Source organism: Leopardus geoffroyi, chromosome D1 (assembly GCF_018350155.1).
Source record: "Leopardus geoffroyi isolate Oge1 chromosome D1, O.geoffroyi_Oge1_pat1.0, whole genome shotgun sequence".
Lineage (NCBI taxonomy): Eukaryota > Metazoa > Chordata > Mammalia > Carnivora > Felidae > Leopardus > Leopardus geoffroyi.
Genome location: NC_059329.1, coordinates 112,669,978 through 112,690,505, shown reverse-complemented (window position 1 = coordinate 112,690,505; position 20,528 = coordinate 112,669,978). Strand labels below are relative to the sequence as shown.

The following is a 20,528-nucleotide window of genomic DNA, read 5'->3' as shown; positions in this document are numbered from 1 at the left end:
GGAGGGAGGGAGGCGCTGGGCGCAAGGCACAGCGAGTGCTCCGTGGCCGGCCGGGCGTGCAGGGTGGGCCAGGGAGGACCACCGTCTCCTCGGTCTCGCTGTCACTTCGTTACCCGTGCAGGGGGGACGACACTCCTTGTCACCCTGGCCAGCCGGGGGCACCAAAAGGAGTTTAAGCATTTTGCACCTGGAACGGCGTATGGAACACGGGAAGGGCCAAGTAAATGTCACCTACGACGGGGATGGCAGGTGATGGCTGTCGACGGGGGGAGACAGTGATGGCCGTGGCGATGCGTCCCGCACCCGGGGCCGCCTCCCTCCTTGCCCTGCCTTGGGGGCGTCCTGTGTTCCGACTGTTAGCTGAGCGGACAAGGCCGGTGTCAGAGGCCCTCGGCGGGCATGTGGGTGCACAGACCCCACGGTCGTAAGGGGCTTTGTGAGGCCAGAAAACTGCTTCGCGAAGTCACGATCGCAGAAGCAGCTTTCGCTCGGCAACACGGCCACCGCTTGATTCCTAAGGTGCTTCGTGTGAGCTTACGGGGTGACCCACGGTCCCCCGGGACACAGCTGTCGATCGGGGAAGGAAAACCAGCCCCCATGCCGCACCTCTTCCTTTGCCTCCGGCTTTCGGAGTTTGCAGATTCGGCTTTTGCACAGTGCCTGAGCGTTCGGGACCCGCTGACGTGCGCCCTGGAGGGTTGGTGGTGGCGGGGGGCACTCCCTGTGCCCTTGCGCACCCAGGCCAACTTTAGGGGAATTCAAAGCGCATGGTTATTCTGGAAAACCTAACGTGGCCCCTTGCCACTGGGGGCTTACCCAGCTGTGTGGGCGCTAGGCTGGTATTCCCAGACCCGGGCAGGAGGGGAGAACCGAGCAGATGCCACACGTGTGCACACACGGGGGATGGACGGAGCAGGGCTCGGAGAGCTGGGAATAAATAGAATCCAGCGACTCAGTTGCTTGTGGGCCATAACCCACCACGTAAGTGGCTTCAACCACTGGAAACCGCATGCTGGACGGGGGGCGGGGGGAGAGCGTGGCCCCAGGGCTTGTGGCCCTGCAGGCCCCCAGGGGAAGAGCTGCCAAGCACAGAGCAAAGTGCTTCACGTCTGAGAGGAGGACCGTCTCTCCAAACTGCACAGAGGAGAGGGTGGGGCGTCGGAGGGGCTGAGGCTCACCCCGCTCCCGCCGTCCCTCGGGCAGAGCCGGACCTTGAACGTACCTTGTCTTGTCCCTGCAAACAGGGCACTGCATTCTCATAGGTGACGAAGGGGAAGTAAGGTGGCCCACAGAGTGACGGTTGCCAGTTGCTGATTTGAAGAGAGGGAGATTATCTGGGATTATCCAGGGAGGCTCAGTAATCCCAGCAGTCTTTAAGGGGAAGAGGGAGGCACAGAATTCAAATGAGCCTAATGGCATCTGAGGACTGGGCCCAGTGCTGCTGGCTTTGCAGATGGAGGAAGAGACCCCGAGCCCAGGAGCTCGGGCGTCTCCGGGAGCTGGGAGAGGCAAAGGAACGGACTCCCCCCTGGAGCCCCCAGCGGGGAACACAGGCCCGCCCACGCTTTGTCCTCGCCCGGTCAGATCGAGCAGGATCTCCAACCGAAAGGCTCTACGAGAAAACCTGTCTGTCGAGATAGGCCACCAGGTTGGTGGCACACACCCTCCCACGTCAGGCTGGCGTGGCCTGGTCCGTGGCATGATCTGTTTTAAGAAAGCAAGTGACCTTACTTTCTCCTCCCTCCCCTGCCAGGCCAACACCTGGGACCCACGAGGCGCCCCAAGGACGTTCTGCAGCCGATTGAGCGAATAAACGGTCAACCACGCTAGCCGCTGCTCTGGGTGTGATAAGCGTCCCCCGCCCCCACCGCCGTGACTTTCTAGCGGTGCCACCCGGCCTCCACACCGGGCGTGGGATTGCCCTGTCGGCAGAGCCCGAGGGCTGGGGGTGGAGCCAGGCCTGGGGACACACTGTGCAGCCCCCGCCCCCCGCCCTCTGCCCCAGCCCGCCCCCCACACCCCGGCTTGTCCCCGCTTTCGCCGGCTGGGGTCTGGCCGGGGTGAGCCGTAACCCCGATGGCCGGCCCTGCCTACCCAGCCCCACAAACCGGTGTCCGGCCCGGCCGCCTTCGTGCCCACTCCCGGCTTCTCCCCGCACTCCTGTCTGCCCGCTTCTCTCTGCTGTGCGAGGAGCCCGTCGGCATCTTTGGTTTTAAAAAAGAAAAGTTATTTCTGTCTTCATCCCCATCGGTAATCTCTTTCCTCCTTGTGGTTCCGATTCTGCATTTGGCTCACCAGCCCGGGGTGTAGCCCGAGTGGTGTCTGATTTAAAACCCGCTGGAGATCACAGGAGCCTGTGGGAGGGAGGGGTGTGGAGGCACAGCGCCGGGGGCTTGCCGTGGGACGGCCCAGACGCCTTGAACCACCACCAGGCGGCCTGAGCCCGGCGCAGAGGCAGGAGGCCATGGGGCCGCACCTGACTCAGGGCGGGCACAGCGGAGGCACTCCAACAGGAACGGCGACGATGGGGGGGTTGGGGGCTCCCCCACCGCTCCGGTGTCCCACCGCGCCTCTTTGGGGTGAGGATCCAAGAACGGGACCCGGGAGCCAAGAGAAGACCTGAATTCCAGGGGAGGGAGGGAGGGAGGGATGCGGGGAGCCTCACGACCTCACCGAAATGCCCTCCTTTTCGTCTGTCTGTCTGTCTGTCTCCTTTTGGTGGGACGGAAGCTAAATCCTGAGGGAAATGGGAAACAGAAGTCTGAGGGAACACAACCCCAGCTCTGTCCATTCTGGGCTGTATAGTAGGTGGCCACAGGCTCAGCGGCTCCCAACACCACCTGGCGAGGGGTTCACGGTGCCGGGGGTCAGCGGCGCAGGCGGGCTCGCCGGCCTCCGTGCTGGGTCTCGGGGGCCCCTTTCGGGCTGGAGCTGGAGCTCTGGGGGGAGATGCCTCCCCCGCACGTGGGGTCGGCAGCAGGATTCTGTCCCCAGGAGCTGCAGGACGGGGGACCTGTCTCCTTGCCGACCTCCCTCCGGGGGTCACTCTCAGTTCCAGCGGGTCCCCCACGGTCCTGCTTATGTGGCCCCTCCATCCTCAAGACACCTCCGGTTCTCTCCCGTCCTTAGATTAGCCCCTGATCATGTCCCTTTGCCAGAGAACCTGACGTTTCCAGGCGAGTAAGGCCAGGGGTGAAGGTTTCCCGGCCGAATTCAATTCTTCACGATCACCTCTGGACTGACCTGTCCAGAGTTCACCGAATCGAAGTCTTTCTCCTTTTAAAACCTACCCCAGCGGTCAGCAAGGGAACTGTAAGTCAATATTCCTTCTGTCCCTAGAGAGAAGGGTGCAGGCGACCTTGCTTTTGCCTCCTTTCCAAGACACGCGCGTGGACTTACGACCCTTTCACGGCCTCTGAGCTTGTGGCCGTCGACAAAGTCAGTCTGAGGCACCGCGCCTGGGGAAGGGGACAGGAAGCTCGGGATGTTACCTGACGTGACCCCGCCATAGTGATACGCGAGCCGAGGCGGCACGACCTGGAAGTGTTTCTGATCCTTGCAGGAATCTCCGGCCCACGGCCAGTCCCAGGGGAGACAGGAGCCCTTGTGTGTCCGGCGTCCTTCGCCTGGTCATTTTAACTGCTCTCTGATGGAGGGATGTCGGCATGTGGCTCGGACGAGGTTGCCACTGCGGGGAACGCTGCCCCTGCGGTATTTGGACCCACGTAGGGGGTCGATTGTCACAGCAAATACCAGCACTTGGGAATTAGAGGCGAGGATGCCCAAGGTTCTGCGGCGTCCAGGACTGCCCCGGAAAGCGTCGTGGTGGACGGGCCAGGGGACCGTCACTTTCCACGTGGGTGACGACAGTTTCTAGGCAGAGTAGCAGACAGAAGAGCTGAAAGACACCGTGCTTTTGGTTGCAAGAATCCTAAAACCTGCGTGATCTGGGTTATGTGGAGAAGCATGGTCCGTCATAAGGATGCGGGGCCCTTCCTGGGCCCCGAGGGCAGAGTGTGTGGCCCAGCCACCCTCCCCTGGTTCTGGGAGCAGGTTCTAGAGTTGGCACGGGCCTTGCCGGGAGCCAGGACAGCTCAGCCGGCTCTCTGCAGAGCCACACGCGCTCCGCCACTGCCCCGGGCTCTGGCCGTAGCGCCCGTCTGTTTCCCGTGGTGACGGCCTTGGTGCCCCAGTCGGGAAGGATACGCTCGCTTCAGACAGGAAGCTGAGACCATCCACGTCAATTCCATGTTCCCAGGAGAGGGTGTGTAAGCAGAGTCCCGGACAGGCTGCGTGGGGTCCGTTCACAAGTGCACGTGCCCCCGCAGCATTGTCACACCCTGCTCCTGGCCCCTTTCACAGATGAGAGAACCGAGGCCCGGAGAAGCAATTTCCAACCTGGGCCGCGCAGCCAGCAAGGGACTGGGCTCACGCTTGCCGTGTTAAATGCAGGCGCAGTGACCTTCCTTGCGTGTCTGTTCCATGCGGGCACCCGTGAGCAAGGGCGCCGCCCCCGGGGACCCTGGCTCAGGAGAAGGGGCCGCACCCAGGCTCCTTGCCCTCTCCCGTGAGGGCGTCTCCTGACCCGAGAGCCCTCCTCCCCCCTCACCGTCCTTGGAACTACCTGTTGGCCTTTCTGAGTCTTTGAAATCGTTTTGAGAAGATTGCTTCCCTCGGTTCCTTTTCCAGAACCAGTCACCCTGGGGGACCAGAGGCCATTCTCATCTCCCCACATGCCCCCTCCTAGCTCACTCGCCGAGCTACATGGCACAGTCTACCCAGCAGCAATGCGTAAAGGGCTATTTTAAATGCCGACAATCTGAAGCTTGTCGTGCAATCTGTCACTCCTTTTCACAAGTCGCGAGAGGTATATGGAATGGGATTTCTAGCCTTTTTTTCTTCCCGTGTAGATTTTTCTAGGCCACACTCACAAAGAAGCCTCCAGGGTGCGTCCGCCTAAACACTGCCCGCGTGGGGTGCCGGGGTGCAGGGCCGTCTCTTGGGAAGGGGTTAGCCCCCAGCTGCGTCGGTGGCAGAGAGGAGGTGTTGTGTTGCGAAGCCAGAGACTCCGGGGTCATTTCGTCCAGGGGTCGGCTGGGTGGTCGAGAAGCTGAGGCCTGGAGAGGCAGCGTGAGGAGGGTGCACGTTGTCCCCGTCAAGGTCGGGACTGGAGCTCAGGCCTCTCAGTTTGCAGGGCTGGCTGCCTGCACCCCAGCCGTCCCCGGGAGGAGCCACGTCCAGCCCTCTGTGCTCCAGCCTCGACCTGTCACGGTCCCACCCCGCGAGACGAAACTGCCCACGTTGAACAGGAGCAAAGGGCCCAAGGGCGTGTGGTTTTGTGCACAGTGACCGAGCACTTTCTGTGTGCCAGGCTGCGTTCCAGGAGCCGGAGCTCTGGCCGCGCACTGGAATTTGAGTTGGGGAGAGCGTGTCCCAGGGAGTCCAACAAGTGTAGAGGTCCTGAGGTACGGACGAGCTCGACATTTCCAAGGAAGGAAGGGGAGCCTAAGGTGACAGGAGTGGGATGATTGAGGAGGGAGAACAGGAGGAGTCAAGGCCACGGTGTCAGGCCAGTGTCATCCAAAGACGCTTGATGGGATTCTAATTCCATGGGAAGTTGTTGGAAAACAGGAAGCAGCACTGACATCACCTAATGTTTACATTTTTTAAAGCTCACTCTGCTCTACGGAGAGTTAGACCGAGGAGGGTAGGGACAAGTGTGGAAGCAGGGAGACCAGTGGCTACTGCAACAGTCCAGGCAAGAGCTAACGGTCGCTCAGATGAGGGCGGAGGGATTGCTGGCCTCTGAGCTGCAGGAGACCTACAGACCTTGCTGCATACAGCCCTGGGCCCGGTGCAGGCCAAGGAGGGGGCCTGTGTGCAGACTACTTGGTTCTTGGCTTCAAGAAGCTTCTACGGGGTTAGGGAAACAGACAGGTTCCCTCTGGGTTGGTTAGTTTATGTCCTTTCTTTTTTTATTTTTTTTAATGTTTTATTTATTTTTGAGAGAGAGAGAGAGAGAGAGAGAGAGAGTGGGGGAGGGGCACAGAGAGAGGGAGACACAGAATCTGAAACAGGCTCCAGGCTCTGAGCTGTCAGCACAGAGCCCGACGCGGGGCTCGAACGCACGAGCTGTGAGATCATGACCTGAGCCAAAGTCGGACGCTCAACCGACTGAGCCCCCCAGCTGCCCCAGCTTATGTCCTTTCTTTATCATCAGCAGTGAGGCGTCTTCCTCTGAGACACATAAAGAAGGCATGTGCTGCTGTCCTTTGCTCTGTCCACGTAACTAGGATATGTTCCTATAGTCTGTTGGGCAGTTTTCCTTTTCTAGAGGGTATGAGCATCCTCCCAGACAAGGGGCCGAGCTCTGCTCCCGCGTTGATTGCGTCTAGTCTTTTTTTCTGCACTCACCGGGACTCCCGGTTGCTGTGACGAAAGCCAGCTCTGCCAGGCCTGAGCGAAACATGGAATGCGCTGCCTCTCGTGAGAGAAGGCCACGCACGGTCTGCATCAGTCAGCTCAGGCTACGTAAAGCTGCAGTAACAAACGTGCCCCTAAACTTAATGACCTAAAACCACAAAGTTGTCTGTCTCGTATCCCAGGGGACTCACTCGGGGACCCAGGCTGATGGGGATCACCGTCTCAAGTATACTGGGCACCATGCCCCGGGGATAAACTCAATACTGGGGGCAAGGGGCAGTCTCGCACTGGGGACTAAATGCTCCATCCGTCCAGGAAGTGGCATAAGTCACTTCTCGAAACTCATCGGGCAAAACTAATTTCAAGCATCATCTGGCCAAGCCGAGGTCACCTTCCTCAACATGCAGCCCTTGGAACATCTCAGAAAACGCCAGTGGGTCATGTGTGGGCCACAGGTCCCTCAGTACTAATGATGGGGTCCAGGACAGTCCAGCGTGATGCCTGGACCGGCCTGGGACACAGCCGTGCTCGTGGTGACTGGGGCGGCATGCCTCTCGAGAGGTGGCTCCCCCGGGACCCCCGCATGGTAACGGGAGCAATCGTTTCCCCAGGGAGGGGACATGTAGGCACACGAACTCGCTGTGGGCACCACACCTCGGGTGGCGGGTCTCCTGGCTGATAGGGGCGGCCTTGCAAACAATGAAGTTCATGGCCCCATCCCTCCTTTCAAACTTTGCAGCTGTGAACAATGGTTAGCCGCACTGTCTTCAGCCACAAAGGAAACGTATTCGGTGTGTGTCACTGAACAGCCAGGCGCAGCTGTGGGTTGTGCGCAGGGCTTCTGACCGTGTCACCAGGGCAGTCGGTCGGTCCCCCTATCCTGCCAGCTGCTCTGCTGTCCTGGGTGTGACTCGTTCTCAGGCAGCGTGTTCCCCACGGTGGCCTCAAAAGTGGAAATCGCAGCAGCAGGAGGAAGGCTGCATTGTCCCAGCCAGGGTCACGTGCCCCTCCTCTGAGCCAGGCACCTGCTGTGTTTAAAGGAACAGACTGCCAGGCTCCCGTGCGCGACCCTGGAATCCAGAGCCGAGCAGTGGGGGTGGGGAGGGACTGGGCAGCCGCACCTGACCACGCGGCTGGGCCGGGAAGGGGCTCACCCCAAAGAACAAGGGAGGCACAGCCCAGGAGAAGGGGAGTGGCTTCTGCACGTGCACTGTGAAGGCGGTGGCTGGCTGGTCATTTTAGAGTGTATTTATTTATTTTGAGAGAAAGAGACAGAGACAGAGTATGAGTGGGGGAGGGGAGGGAGGGGGAGAGTGAGCGAGAGCATCCCAAGCAGCCTCTGTGCTCTCAGCCCGGAGCCCGATGCGGGGCTCGATCTCACGTCCCGTGAGATCATGACCTGAGCTGAAATCAGGAGTCCGACGCTTAATGGCCTGAGCCACCCAGGTGCTCCTGGCCAGTCATTTTAATGCAAGTGGAAGACAGAGGATGATCGTGCAGGGTGTAGGGCAGAGGCAGATATAGGGGCCCAGAGGGTTCTTATGGGCCTCCCTGGAGGACCCGTGGCCTTCCGGCCGCACCTGTAAGCCTGGGGTGAGCTCTGCTGGGTGTGTAAGTGAGCAGGCCGGCCGACCTGCAGCCTTCGAACACGTGTGACCGTGTCCACATCAGAGTGACGGACAACCGATGATCCAGCCGAGGCCCAGAAGCCTCTCTGAAGGCTTCTGGGTCTGCGTTCAACCCACAGGGCTGCTGGCCGGGCCTCCGACCTCCTCCTGCTCCTCCCCTTCTGCGTCTTGTTTGCGATCCACATGCATCTTGGGATGCCTCCGCCTCCCCGCACAGTGACAGCAGATCCCAAGTTACCAGCAAAGGCCGACCCTGGTGGTGACACGAGGGGCACGCCTTAACAGTGGGGAAGGGGCCTGAGAGCGATCCAGCCCACCTTCTCTCTTCCCCGGGTCAGACGCTGAGGCCAGGCAAGGGCAGGTCCACAGGATTCAGCGTCTAAGTGAGGTTAGTGATGGTCGCAACGTTGTGTCCCTCAGTGCCTCTCCCCTGATCTTTGGGGCCGTATCCCAGAGCGGAAGTGTAATTGTGTCCAGGAGCCAGAGCACAGAAAAGACCTGTGCAGTGGGAGTTTTTCACAAAGCATTCAGAGATGGTATCCTTTCAAATTAAAAAAAAAAAAGGAGGGGAGTAGTGCCTGGGTAGCTCAGTCGGCTAAGCGTCCAACTCTTGATTTCAGCTCATGTCATGATCTCATGGCTCATGGGATCAAGCCCTCTGGGCTGACGGCACGGAGCCTGCTTGGGATTCTGTCTGCCCCTGCCCCGCTCACGCTCTTCTCTTTCTCAAAAGAAGGAAAGAAAGAAATAGTATCCTTTCTAAAGGTCTCCTTTCTCTAATAAAATAATTGAGGTAGAGGAAAGGAGCCCATTGTTTTGAACATCCTTCCTGAGCCAGAATAAAAACGTGGTAAATCTTATGTCAGACTACGTTCTTCCTTCTTGTGTCAAATTTTCTTGATCCATGAAATCCTCAAATCTGGGAACCACTGGCTCACTGACCTAGCCTAGAAATGGTTCCCTTTCTGAAATGTTTCTTCCGGGAAACACACACGCACGTGCACACACACACACATTCACTGACGCCCCCTCTGCTGCTGGAACCCTAAACCTCTGACTTTAGCCAGGGGCCCCCACCGATCACATCTCAGTGCCCAACACCTCCCTAGGCAACCAGCACAGAGCTGCCTACGTGGGGCTTAAGCAACAGAGGCAATTACGAGTAATAACAGCTCACAGACAGTCCCCACGGTCGCTCGGTGGCTTTGTAAGCTACTCTGCTGAACACGATGAGGTTCAATTCCTACGTAGCCCTCCGGGGCCTGGCGCAGATGGGGCCCCCACACAGATGTCACAGGGCTGAGTCGGCCGGATGCATCATCTGGCCTGCGTGCTCCCTGCGCACCGTCATCCGACTGCTGGTCCCCTTAGCCCGGCTCATGGAAGGTCCTCGTCCTCAGGCTGCGTCTTCAACCCGGCCCCAGGATCCTGAGCCCCGGACCGCAGAGCTAAGGCCCCACCCCTGTGAGTCTCCTAGTCCCTGCATGTGGGGTGCAGGACCCGTCTCCCCCCGTGGGCTTGATAAATGACTCACATGGCACATGTGTAAGCTACAGACGCTGGGGAGGAGGGGAGGAGGGTCCAAAACATCTGGGCAGTTCGTCCAGGTGCGGAACATGGAAGAGGTACGTGCAGCTTGGCTGAACCGGTGCCCGGCGCGGCGAGGGCCCCGTGTACCGAAGCCACTCTGAGGCTGCGTGGTGCGTTTTCTTTGCTGGTCGCACGATAGGTCGTGTAGGTCAGGTGGACAGGTGCTGGCCCTGGGTATCTACTAGGAATTAGGCATGGGGGCGGGGCATGTGGTGTAACACAGAGAAAAAGGCCATCACCACCCTGGAGCACTGTAGAGGGCATGGGGACTCAGACCCCTTCCAGGGGTCACTTAGTGTGGCTTGGTGGTCTGGAGCCCCTGGGGACTCATCCTGACCCTGCCATTTAGTGGGTGTGTGACTTTGCCTTGGCAGCCTTACCATCTCCGTCCATAAAATGGGCTCGGTCCCACCTCCCTCATCTGGCTGCTGCGACTAGTGAGGGGCTGAGCGCAGATGATCAGACGGGGGCACGGGGGAAGGACCCCATAAACATTGGTGTTGATGGAGCAGGGGCACGTGGAACAGAGACAGAGGGAGGGAGGACCCCAAGGTCCTAGCAGGATTTGAAAGGTGACTGGACGTGGTCGAGGCTGCAGAGCAGCACGGGGGCTCGGGAGGTCCCGGAGGTGAATTTGGGAATGGCGCTTGGAGCCGGACCCGGTGTTCAGTAAGCACTCAATTAGTGTCCACGACAACAGTGGCGATGATGATGTTGTTGCTTGTCAGAGAATCGTACCTTTGGTGTTCTTGGAGCCTCGGGGGTGGTGATGGGAAAGGGGTGAAGAGGCAGGTGGGAACCAAGTCCCAGAGGACCCGGGCTGCCTATCAGCTAAGGCAGCGTTAGCTGCTGTAACAAACAAGTCCCTCGAGGGTGGCGTGGTGCGACAGAAGTCTAATCGTTGCTCACTTCAGCAGTTCAATGTACAGAGACCCGGGCATCTTACAGGAACACTAGAGGATTCCACCATCCTGTAGTGCCCCAGGGAGCGTCCTAGCTCTGAGCTGGGTGAGGTAGCAAGAGAGGGTGGGGAAGCACACGGGGTCCATAAAAGAGAAGCTTAGAAGAGAACCCCCCCCCCATCTTCACGATGGAATGTCCCATTGCATTGCTCACTTTCCATTGGTGGGAAGTGGTCATGTGGCATGGGTGCAAGGGGAGCTGGGAAATGTAGTCCTGGGCTGGCCATTTGCTCCTCCCTCTCCCTCAGAGACATCTCCGTACTGTGCAGAAAGTGAGCATGCATTTTTGCTGAACTAGCTGCCTCCAGGCATAAAAGGGGCTCGAGCAAAACTATGCCGACCTTCCTCGGTACCCTTACGTGCATTCACTTTTGAACTGAACGTGTGTGGGGGTTTGAATAAAAGCTCGTTCGCCTTGGAACGTGGATTGACCACAGAGAGGGTTGTAGAAGTTATAATGAGATTTTGAGCCATTTCCTGAAGCCAATCGCATAATTTCTCTGTATTTTTTTTCCCTAGGGTTTAGGAAGGAGATTGTCCCGGAGATTTTATTCGTGGGGAAAATATCTGAACAGTAAATCATTGATCCCCCGAATTTCTTGTATTTGTGTTTTTATGGGTTTCCTCCCTCTGGCCCCCCGCTAGCTGTTAAAATCTATTTACATTCTTCAAACTGTGTCCGGTGAAGTTTACGTCCAAATCTGCTGAGTAAGAGAAGCAGGCAGAGGACTGAAATTAGGAACGTGAATCATGTTTAGGGTTCTGTTTGTTTGTTTGTGTTTTAGGAAAGAACGTCTACAGCCAGAAAAGTAACAACAAGCCTTCTTTTTCCCCAAAGGCAGGTCATGTTCACATTAGCCGGAAGGCCCAGCAGCATCACCTGGGGATACCTACCGTTCTGGCGGGTTCTGTGAGCCACTGCTATTCTGGCTTGAACTACATGACTGTCTTCTTTGCAGAGCACTGCCTCCCGCCCCCTTCCCGAGCCCAGGACCTGGGGCTGTGCCTTCTTTCTGGAATGAGGCTCCTGGCTCTTCAAAAGTTGGCCTTGGGGTTCATATGTGTTCCTCACAGTTTGCAAAGTTAGGCCCCAGAGCGAGGCCTTCTCTTCCTCCAAGATCTTTCCCCAGGAGAGCGGGTCTCGCGCTTCGTAGGTCAGATAAGTGAGAGGCCCGGCCGGCCTCGCTTGGTTTCCGCATTCAGGGGCCGTGACTTTTCTAAACAGTGTTTCTCTTCCCTCTCTGTGCAGAAACTCGAGCAGACCGCAGCAAGAAACTCTTCAGGCACTACACAGTCGGTTCATATGACAGCTTCGATGGTTCCAGGTAAGACGTGGCTCTGTCTCCGCCAGGCCCCTCTGCTCACAGATGCTCACGTGGGCCACAAAAAAGCGCTGGACCATCGTGCATGGAGCACTCGGGCGCCCTTGGCTTTTCCCCTCAGTGTGTCCATTGGGACCCCCCCCCCCAACCCGCCACGGACTGGGATTACAGAAGCCACCGTCTTCCGGAGAACCTGCCCAAGATGCGGTCTCCGTGCTGCCTGAGGTTTGGGGTCGGGCTGGCGCGCACCGTGGGGTGGCTCAAGGGAGAGGGCTGTCTGTCCAGGAGGAGGACGACCAGGCATGGTGTGGGGGGGGGGGGGGGAGCAGCATGGATGTCAGTGATGACAGTGGCTGGCCACAGAGCCACGGGGCAGCGCCCGGGTTGCACCCCATCCCGGGAATATTTAGGGTGCCGTAGCTCTGGGCTTCTACGTCGTCTGCATTTTCCCTCTGCCTCCTGCCTCTGAGTTGAAGCTCTTGTACAAGGAAGGCTCACCCCCCCACCCCGAAAGGCGTGGCACCAAGCAGGCAGGGCCTTTGAGCATAACGTACGTTCGTTCTGTTGTGCAGTCATGCCCACCCTCCGTCTCCGGAACTTTCCATCTTCCCAAACCGAAACACTGTCCCCATGAAACCCCGAAAGCCCCCAGGCCCTCCCCCAGCCCCTGGTGCCCGCCATCCACTCTCTGTCTGAATCTGGTGACTCTAGGGGCCGCCCAGAAGGGGAATTATACGGTATTTGTCTTCTTTTGCGACTGGCACGTTTCACTCAGCGTGGTGTCCTCAAGGTCTGTCCGTGCTGTAGCAGGTGTCAGTGTCCCTCCTCCGCAAGGCTGAAGAAGGTCCCTCTGCAGGCATAAGCCACGTTTCGTTTGTCATTCCTCCGTGGACGCACACCCGTCTTGCTTCCACCTTTTGGCTGTTGTGAATGGTGCTGGTGTGGACATGCTTGTTCAAGTATCTGAGCACCTGTTTCCGGTCCTTTGGGGTGTACGTCTGGCAGTGGAATCGCTCGTTGGACCTGGCTTTAGTGCCGACCTGTCCCGACCACCTTTCTGTCGTACACAAGACGGTTTAGGACGGGAATCCCATACCGGGCAGAGGAGCCGAGCCGCCCCTCCCAAGCGGGTCTTGCTGACCTTGCCCACTTTTTGGCCTTGAAAGTTCAAGCTGCGGTCTGTGGCCCAGTACCGCCGAGAGAGAGAAAGCTCAGAGGCTGGTGGCTTCTGGGGAGGCATGCCTGACCCCGGCTTCTCTCGACCAGTCTCCGTGGGGCTCAAATGAGTTGCTTCTGCGGCCGCAGGCGGCTGCTGGAGAAAGTGGACCCTGGACACGTGGTCACGGCCGGTGTGGCTGTCCTGCTTTGCTTCCTTTCTAAGAAAGAGGGTGCCTGAGGCTCAGAGAGTGGCCAGACTGTCGCCATGGTTACTTGGAGGGCCATCCGGCCTGGGAGTGGGGCTTCTGGGAGAAAGGAGCCTTTGGCAGCCGCGGCTCGCCCACAGAGGGGCTGTCCAGGGACCTGAGCTGACCGAGCCAGGGAAAGAGAAGACCACGGGTCCAGGCAGGCTGGCTGGGTCACGTGTCACATGGCTGACAGCAGGCCCGGAACACACTGGGGGACACACACACACACACACACACACACACACACGGCAGCTTGGCCGGCAGAAGGCGTGCGGAACCGTTGTAGCTGTTCACAGAGAGAACAGAGCTGTCAGGAGGTGATGAGCTCCCCGCCACCGGAGGAAGCCAAGCCGGGTAGGCATTCTCTTGCCAGAATGTCCTAGGTGGTAGGACCAGGTGACATGTGAGATCCTTGTCAGCTCTGCCTCCCCTTGTCTCGACGCCCAGAGGAAACCTTTTGTTTTGCGTGTTACCGACCACCGGCTCGGGGCCAGGGCCTGGGACCACAGAGAAGAGGGACATCCAGCCACGCCCCTCAGGGTCAACTGATGACTTCTGAATGGTAAGAGCTCTGGCCATGACCGTAGTTCAGGAGTCAGTGCCGACTTTCCCAGGGTGAGGGACTCAGATGCGCTGTGGGCTCACATTGGCCAGAAAAAGATGCGAGTAATCGTGGCGCCATTTATGAACCTCCTGCCACATGCCCGCTCCTTGGCTTGGTCACCACTGCTGCCCGATGACCCTCCTCCAGTGACCTTGGAAACAGCGTCATTATCCGCTTCTCAGAACCCTAAGGTGGAGAAAGGAAGGTCACATTAAGGACCTGGCCCTCGGCCACATGGGTGCCGGGGCCTGTGTGCGAGGCGCGGTCACCTGGAATACAGGACCCTTGCCCTCAGTCCCCTCTATCCCATGGTAAAGATGTTACCGCCCAAGGCTGGCCAAGGAACTAGCTGCGGATTGAGAGAAGTCAACAGAGACTAAACCGTCGTGTGTTGTGTGCTGGTGAAGTGTGTTGGGCGGATGGAATGACGTTACCTGGGTTATCAGGTCTGAGCTTTTCTGCCCAGGACGTAGGGCTTAGCCTGGGGGAGCCACCGCATCCCAGAACTGACCTCTTCCGGACCACGCGCTCAGCAAGGCCAAGGAGCTGGTGGCTCCCGCCTGCCATCGAAACCCAGGCGGCCGACGTGCGTGGCTCTTGGGCGGGTTTGGGGGTGAGGCTGAGCCCGGGCTCCTCTGGCTGAAGAGGCAGGAAGCGTCTAAGGGACACGCCAGCCACCGGCTCATTGACCTGCTTCGGAATCCATGTCAGACACGGCCTGGCGAGCCACGGAGATCTGGGTGCCGCGCCAGCCCCCGGGCCAATTACCCACCGTAGGCGCAGGGCAGCGGTCTGGGCAGGCCGCTCAGGGCTGAGGCCACGCTGTTGCAGATGGAAATGTAATTAAAGAGAAGGCAATAAGACGCGGCATTCAGTGGAGACGGTTTCTGAATCAGTCAGCCCATTCTCCCCTTCCCACCCCTTCCCACCCCCTCCCACCCCCCGTTATGTCCACAGCTTTGCTCAGGGACTCGTTGCTGAGGAGCAGACTGATAAAAACACACCCGTTCGTTGTTCACTGGGTCCAGCTACTCCAGCCGCTTCTTTCCTCGGGATTCCCCTCCACCTACCCATCGTGTACATGGCAGAAGGATCTAGAAGCATGGGCACGTGATCGAGATCAGAAAGCAGAGAACCTGTAGCCATTTCTACAGCGGACCTTACGGATATTTCAATATTGTTCTTAAAAACACAGAGTATAGGAGTCTCAAGTTCCCGCTAGTTTTAAATCAGAACCCCAGCCTCATTAGCATGGGGCATCGAGGAGGAGTCTACCTGGGAGAAGGAGGAGGGACCTCAGGCTTTCATACCAGGCTGAATACACCCCATCCATCCATCCACTCATCCAGCCGGCCATCCAATTACCTGTCTGCCTATCGATCAGCCAGCCATTCAGCCCTCCAACTACCCGTCTACTCAGCCAGCCAGCCAGCTATCAATTCCTCCATCACCTACCCATCCGGCCATCCATATTGACCTCTCCACCCGTCCACTTCTCTTGTTCATCTGCCCATCTATTCGACCAATATTCATCAAAATCTGATGACCCGGGGAGCTAAGGATGTGGAGGTAAACAAGACAAACACAGTCTCTGACCTCACGCAGATTAAAATCTAAATAGTGAAAATAACAAAGTTGAGGAACAAATAAGCTAGAGAATCACACTTAGCAGTCAATGCTCTGGAGCAAATCAGCAGTGTCACCATACAGTCTCTTGGGCAGGTTGGGGCAGACCTGCTTTATAGAGGGAGCCGAGGAAAGTCTCTCTAACGAAGTGACTTTTGATCTGACACCTGACCATTCAGCAGAATCAGAAAGCCCGGCGTGTGCAAAGGCACTGAGGTGATGTGCAGGAAAGCAGTGGCCTGGAAGGGAGTAGAGAGGATGATCCCAGAGAAGGACCTTGTGCTCTGCTCTGTGGGAGGAGACTGGACTTCCTCCCGTTTGTGCAGTGGGGATCCCAGAGGGCTTTAAGCAGAAGAGTAACATGACCTGGTTAACTTTGCTGGAGGCAAACAGAAAGAAGGGTGGGGGCCACCTGCGCGACTGTTGTCATCTTCCTGGCTGGGAAGTGGTGGTGACGGGCCGGTGGAGAGGTAGGGATAGACAGGTGGGTGGCTTCCGAGTGTAAGGTGTCGTTAGAAGGGACAGGACCCACCTAGGCACTACATGGGGGGCAAACGGGGAGTGCGGAGGGCTCTCCTCCTTTGGGGCTCTACAGGGAGGAGCCCCAGAGGTGAGTGGGGTTGGACCCGTTCCCTGTTGTCATCAGACACCTCCCGGGACCCCTCGCTACTCATCCAAATCTGCACCTGCAGCTTCGGACCCGCCTGGAAGCACTGTGTTCAGAAGCGCCATGCGGGGAACGCATCTAAGGTGCTGGGTCGTCACTGTTCCTCTTTCTTGGTGAGACCAGTTGAATCGTAAGGGCAGCAAATGGTACCTGTTGGCCAGCCGGACGGCCCCTAGTGGTGGCTTCTTACTCTCATGGCTGTCAGACATCATCGTCCAACTTTGTTTGTTTTTAAGTTGGTAATCGGAAGTACATACATGCGGATACAAAATCCAACATGGGCGGGTATCGTGTTAGACTTAAGTCCTTACCCCCTGGCCCCCAGTTCTCTCCGGAGAGAACCTCTCCTGTCGGTTTCCTGAGGATCGTCCCAGAGGCGGACACTGAGTATGGAAGTGCACATGCACATGACCTGAAGCCTTTCAAAGCCCTTGAAAGTACAGGGCCCTAGGTTTTTACATCTGACTTTCCAATGAAGACCCCGTATATGTAACCTTGGGCAACTCGCTGTCCCTCTGAGTGCCTCGGTCCCTGACCCCCCGACCCTATTTGCAAAGTGGAGATCAGTCTTCCGACGCAGGCCACAGCCCCCGGTGGTGTTCAGGACAAGGTGAATGGGGGCAACGTAGGATTAGTGTTTGCAGCTTAGAGGCACGTGCTGTGCGAATCCAGAGGGACGCTGACTTGTGGACAGCGTGGGTGGGTAGCTGATTTCCCTTGAAACCCTAACTCTGTGTTCTAGGAGAGTGCCTCGTGTAGGTAGTGAGAACTGAATGGCAAGAAACATGGATGTTCTCCAACATTATTTTGTATTTGTATGTTTTCTATTATTCCTTCGACTTGAAAAAAAGGGATCAACCCCCGAGGATGTTCGCGGATTCGTACGGGAACATACTTTGCTTTTTTATCCCCCTCGGTGGATTGGTGGCCGGGCCTCGTGATTAATGATGAAGCTCTCAGGGCAGCTCCTTTGGGACAGACAGAGGGGGTTTTGCTGTTTTGTCCCTACATATCTGTACTTGTAGCTTTCGCAGGTATGTATTGCTTTTTTATATTTTTGAGAGCAGGAAAGAGAGGGGTGAATCCCTGGGCCCAGGCAACATAAGAAGTCACCACAGCTGTGCGCGCCAGCTCTCCCAGCTGGCTCTCCCAGCGGGACATGTGCACGAATATGGCAGCTGGAGCCAGGTCTCCAGCTGGAGGAGTCACGGCCCCAGAGAACGCGTCCCAGTAGTTTCTCCTAGAACATGTTCTCCTCCGCCGTCTCTGTCATGGTGAACAGCACGCCCAGTGCCCACATGGGAGACCCGGGGCCCCTCCCCTTCCCTTATCCATCACGAGCGTCCGAGGACTCCCGCCCTCCTCCCCATTCTTCCACGGCTTGCCGAGGGGGTCGGCCCTCAGCCGTTGTCCACAGACTGCCTCCCTACCTCCGTGATTATACCTTACTTCTCTTTTTGTCTTGTTTTTTCATTGACATGCAATCGACATATCACATTATACTATCAGGTGTAGAACGTCATGATTTGATATTTGTACGCGCTGCAGAATGATCACCGTGAATGGGAAGCCTGGTTGAATCTGTCACCTTCCTTCGTTACACTTGGTTTTCTCACAAAGAGAACTTTTCAGATCTACTCTCCTAGCGACTTTCAAATATATAATACCGTGTTATTAATCATGGTCACGGTGCTATCCATTACATCCCTGGGACTTAGTTGTCTTTTCTTTTTTAAAAATATTTATCTGTTCGTGGTGGGACAGAGAGAGAGTGGGTGCAAGCAGAGGAGGGGCAGAGAGAGAGGGAGGAGAGAAAATACCAAGCAGGCTCCGTGCTGTTCGCACGGAGCCCGGCACGGTGCTCGATCCCACGAACTGTGAGATCATGACCTGAGCCAAAACCAAAAGTCAGATCCTCAATTGCCTGAGCCACCCAGGTGCCCCAAGGGATTCATTTGTCTTACAGCTGAGAGTTTGTACCTTTTGACCACCTTGACCTATGGCATCACTCATCCCCTGCTCCTGGAAACCACCAACCTCTGTAGCTATGAGTTGTGCTTCGCTTGTTCATTTGTTTTGCTTCATTCTACATATAGATGAAATCGTGCAGTATTTGTCTTTCTCCGTCTGGCTTCTTTCACCTAACATAATGCCCTCAGAGTTTCTTCGTGTTGTAAATGGCAGGATCTCATTTCGTTTTATGGCTGAATAATATTCCGTGTACACCACTTCCTTGTTATCCACTTGTCTACCAATGGGCACCTAGGTAGTTTCCATATCTTGGCTGTTGTGTATAATGCTGCATTGAACATGGGCTGTGGATACCTTTTTGACTTCGTGTTCCCATTTATCTTTGGATAAATACCCAGAAGTGGCATTGCAGCATCATATGGTACTTCTATTTTTAATTTCCTGAGGATCCTCTGTACTGTTTTCCAGAGTGGCTGTACCTGTTTACTTTCCCACCAACAGCGCACAAGGGTTCCGACTTCTTCGTGTCCTTGCCAAGAAAAGTTATTTCTCGTCTTCTTGACAATAGTCATTCTAACGAGTTGGTTAGAATTTATCTCCAGCTACATTATCTACCGTTAGATTAGTTAGATCGTTTCTTGTGTATATTTTGACAGTAGCCATTCATACTCATTCAGGTGTGAGGTGATCTCTTTGACTTGTTTTGCCTTGTTCTTCCGATGGTTACCTCCCTAACTCTGTGACTACCCCTGCATTTCTCAATGTAACAACATAAAGCAGCATTAGTTCTTTGCTGTAAAAGTCTTTTAGGTTCTATCTATAAGTTGGATTCAAAAGTTTAAAGCCAGTGGAAAGCATCACATTATCATGATACTATAAATGTTTACATCATTTCCAAGTCAAAGGCTAGGACTGCAGTTCCTTTTGACAGACACATTTGAAGAAAGGGCTTTCTAATACCAGAATCCACTGGATTCTTTTTTCTTTCACCCCATTAGTTGTTCAAAGTATTGTCACAGTTTAGCTTAATGTTAGGGTTATGGTTTTCACATGAAGTTCTTATTTTTTCCTGGAGTTTCTGGTTGCCTTTTTTTTTTTTGTGGAAGAGGAATTAGTTCTTCAATATGCCACTAAAATATCATCCTGTTTCTTCTGTATCACTAGAACCCATCTCATCCTTATCGGAGCTCTCTGCTCCCATTTGGACACCATTCCCCAGGTCCCAGTGCACGATTCTCATTCTGAGACTTCCCTTCATGGAGCTACTGGGTAAGTGAGGTGTTTCTTTAGCTTTGTTCTACCAGGACACATACTCAAGCAACAACCTCAGTAAAAGGTACCTGGAATGTCAACTCCCGTGTCTGAAAAGTCTCTGATGTGCCCAGTGCTGTAGAATTCTAGATTCAAAATGGTTTTCTTCTAAACAATTAAAGCATTGCTTTATTGACATCTTGCTTCTGCTCATTGCTGACGAGAGGTGATGGTGCTATCTGATCCTCACTCCAGTATAGGTGATCCTTTGTCTTTCTCTCCAAAGCCTTGGAAGAACTTCATTGTTTCTACTTTTCCTTGATATTCTGAAATGTCATGCTGATGGGTCTAAGTCTCTTCTTTATTCATTGTGCCCACTATCCTGGGGGTTCCTTCAGACTGAAGCAGCTTCGGCTTTAAGAATATGCTTTCGTTATTCCCTTGGAAATGCCCTCACTTCCTGTCGCAGTTCCCTCTTTCTGGATTTCCTATCAGCCCATTCTTTCTTATGTTTTCTGTCCCTTTGCCTTTTCACTCTGTATTCTGGGAGATTCTCTCAACTTTCAACCTGTCTCTGTAAGTTATTATTTTGACAATCACATTGTTATGTTCCAAGAGCCTTTCTTGTCAATGATGGGTAAGCTTCTAAAGATGAGGGAAGTCGTTTCCGGATATCTTTGGGAACAAGCAGGCAGCTGTGAATGGGCAGTTCTCTGCACAGAGATGCTCTCAAGGCAGGGACCACGCTGATTGCCTGTTCCTTCAGGTCAAACACCAAAAAGAGAGAAGTCCAGAGTCATGTTCTTTGCCCCACTTACCCCAGGAGCCCAAAAAGAGACCGATGCAGGTTCTTGTTCAAACCTGTGGGACAATAGTAGGGTTCAAATTGAAACTTGAGGGGCTGGGGTGTTTTTGTTTCGTGGTGAGCATGCCGAGATGCCCGGGCGATGAGGCAGTGGTGAGAGGGGTCCTAGGAATGCCGGGGCCAGGCTGAGTGGAGACAGCGGAGGATGCTGACTGGTGGTTGTAGGGGTGGGGGGGCGGGGGTAGGGTGCAGACACCCTACCCTGCTCCTGGT

General features: G+C 56.0%; 1 protein-coding gene across 19 annotated transcripts in view; it reads left to right on the top strand.

Annotated features, from left to right (window-relative positions):
• SHANK2 (SH3 and multiple ankyrin repeat domains 2) overlaps positions 1–20,528 on the top strand; it is a 490,708-nt gene that overhangs the window by 299,061 nt on the left and 171,119 nt on the right. For all 19 annotated transcript variants that reach the window (XM_045486261.1, XM_045486258.1, XM_045486265.1 and 16 more), the window contains one exon: positions 11,853–11,928. In XM_045486261.1, the coding sequence (XP_045342217.1) occupies positions 11,853–11,928 (76 nt within the window). The remainder of the gene's footprint in view (positions 1–11,852; positions 11,929–20,528) is intronic.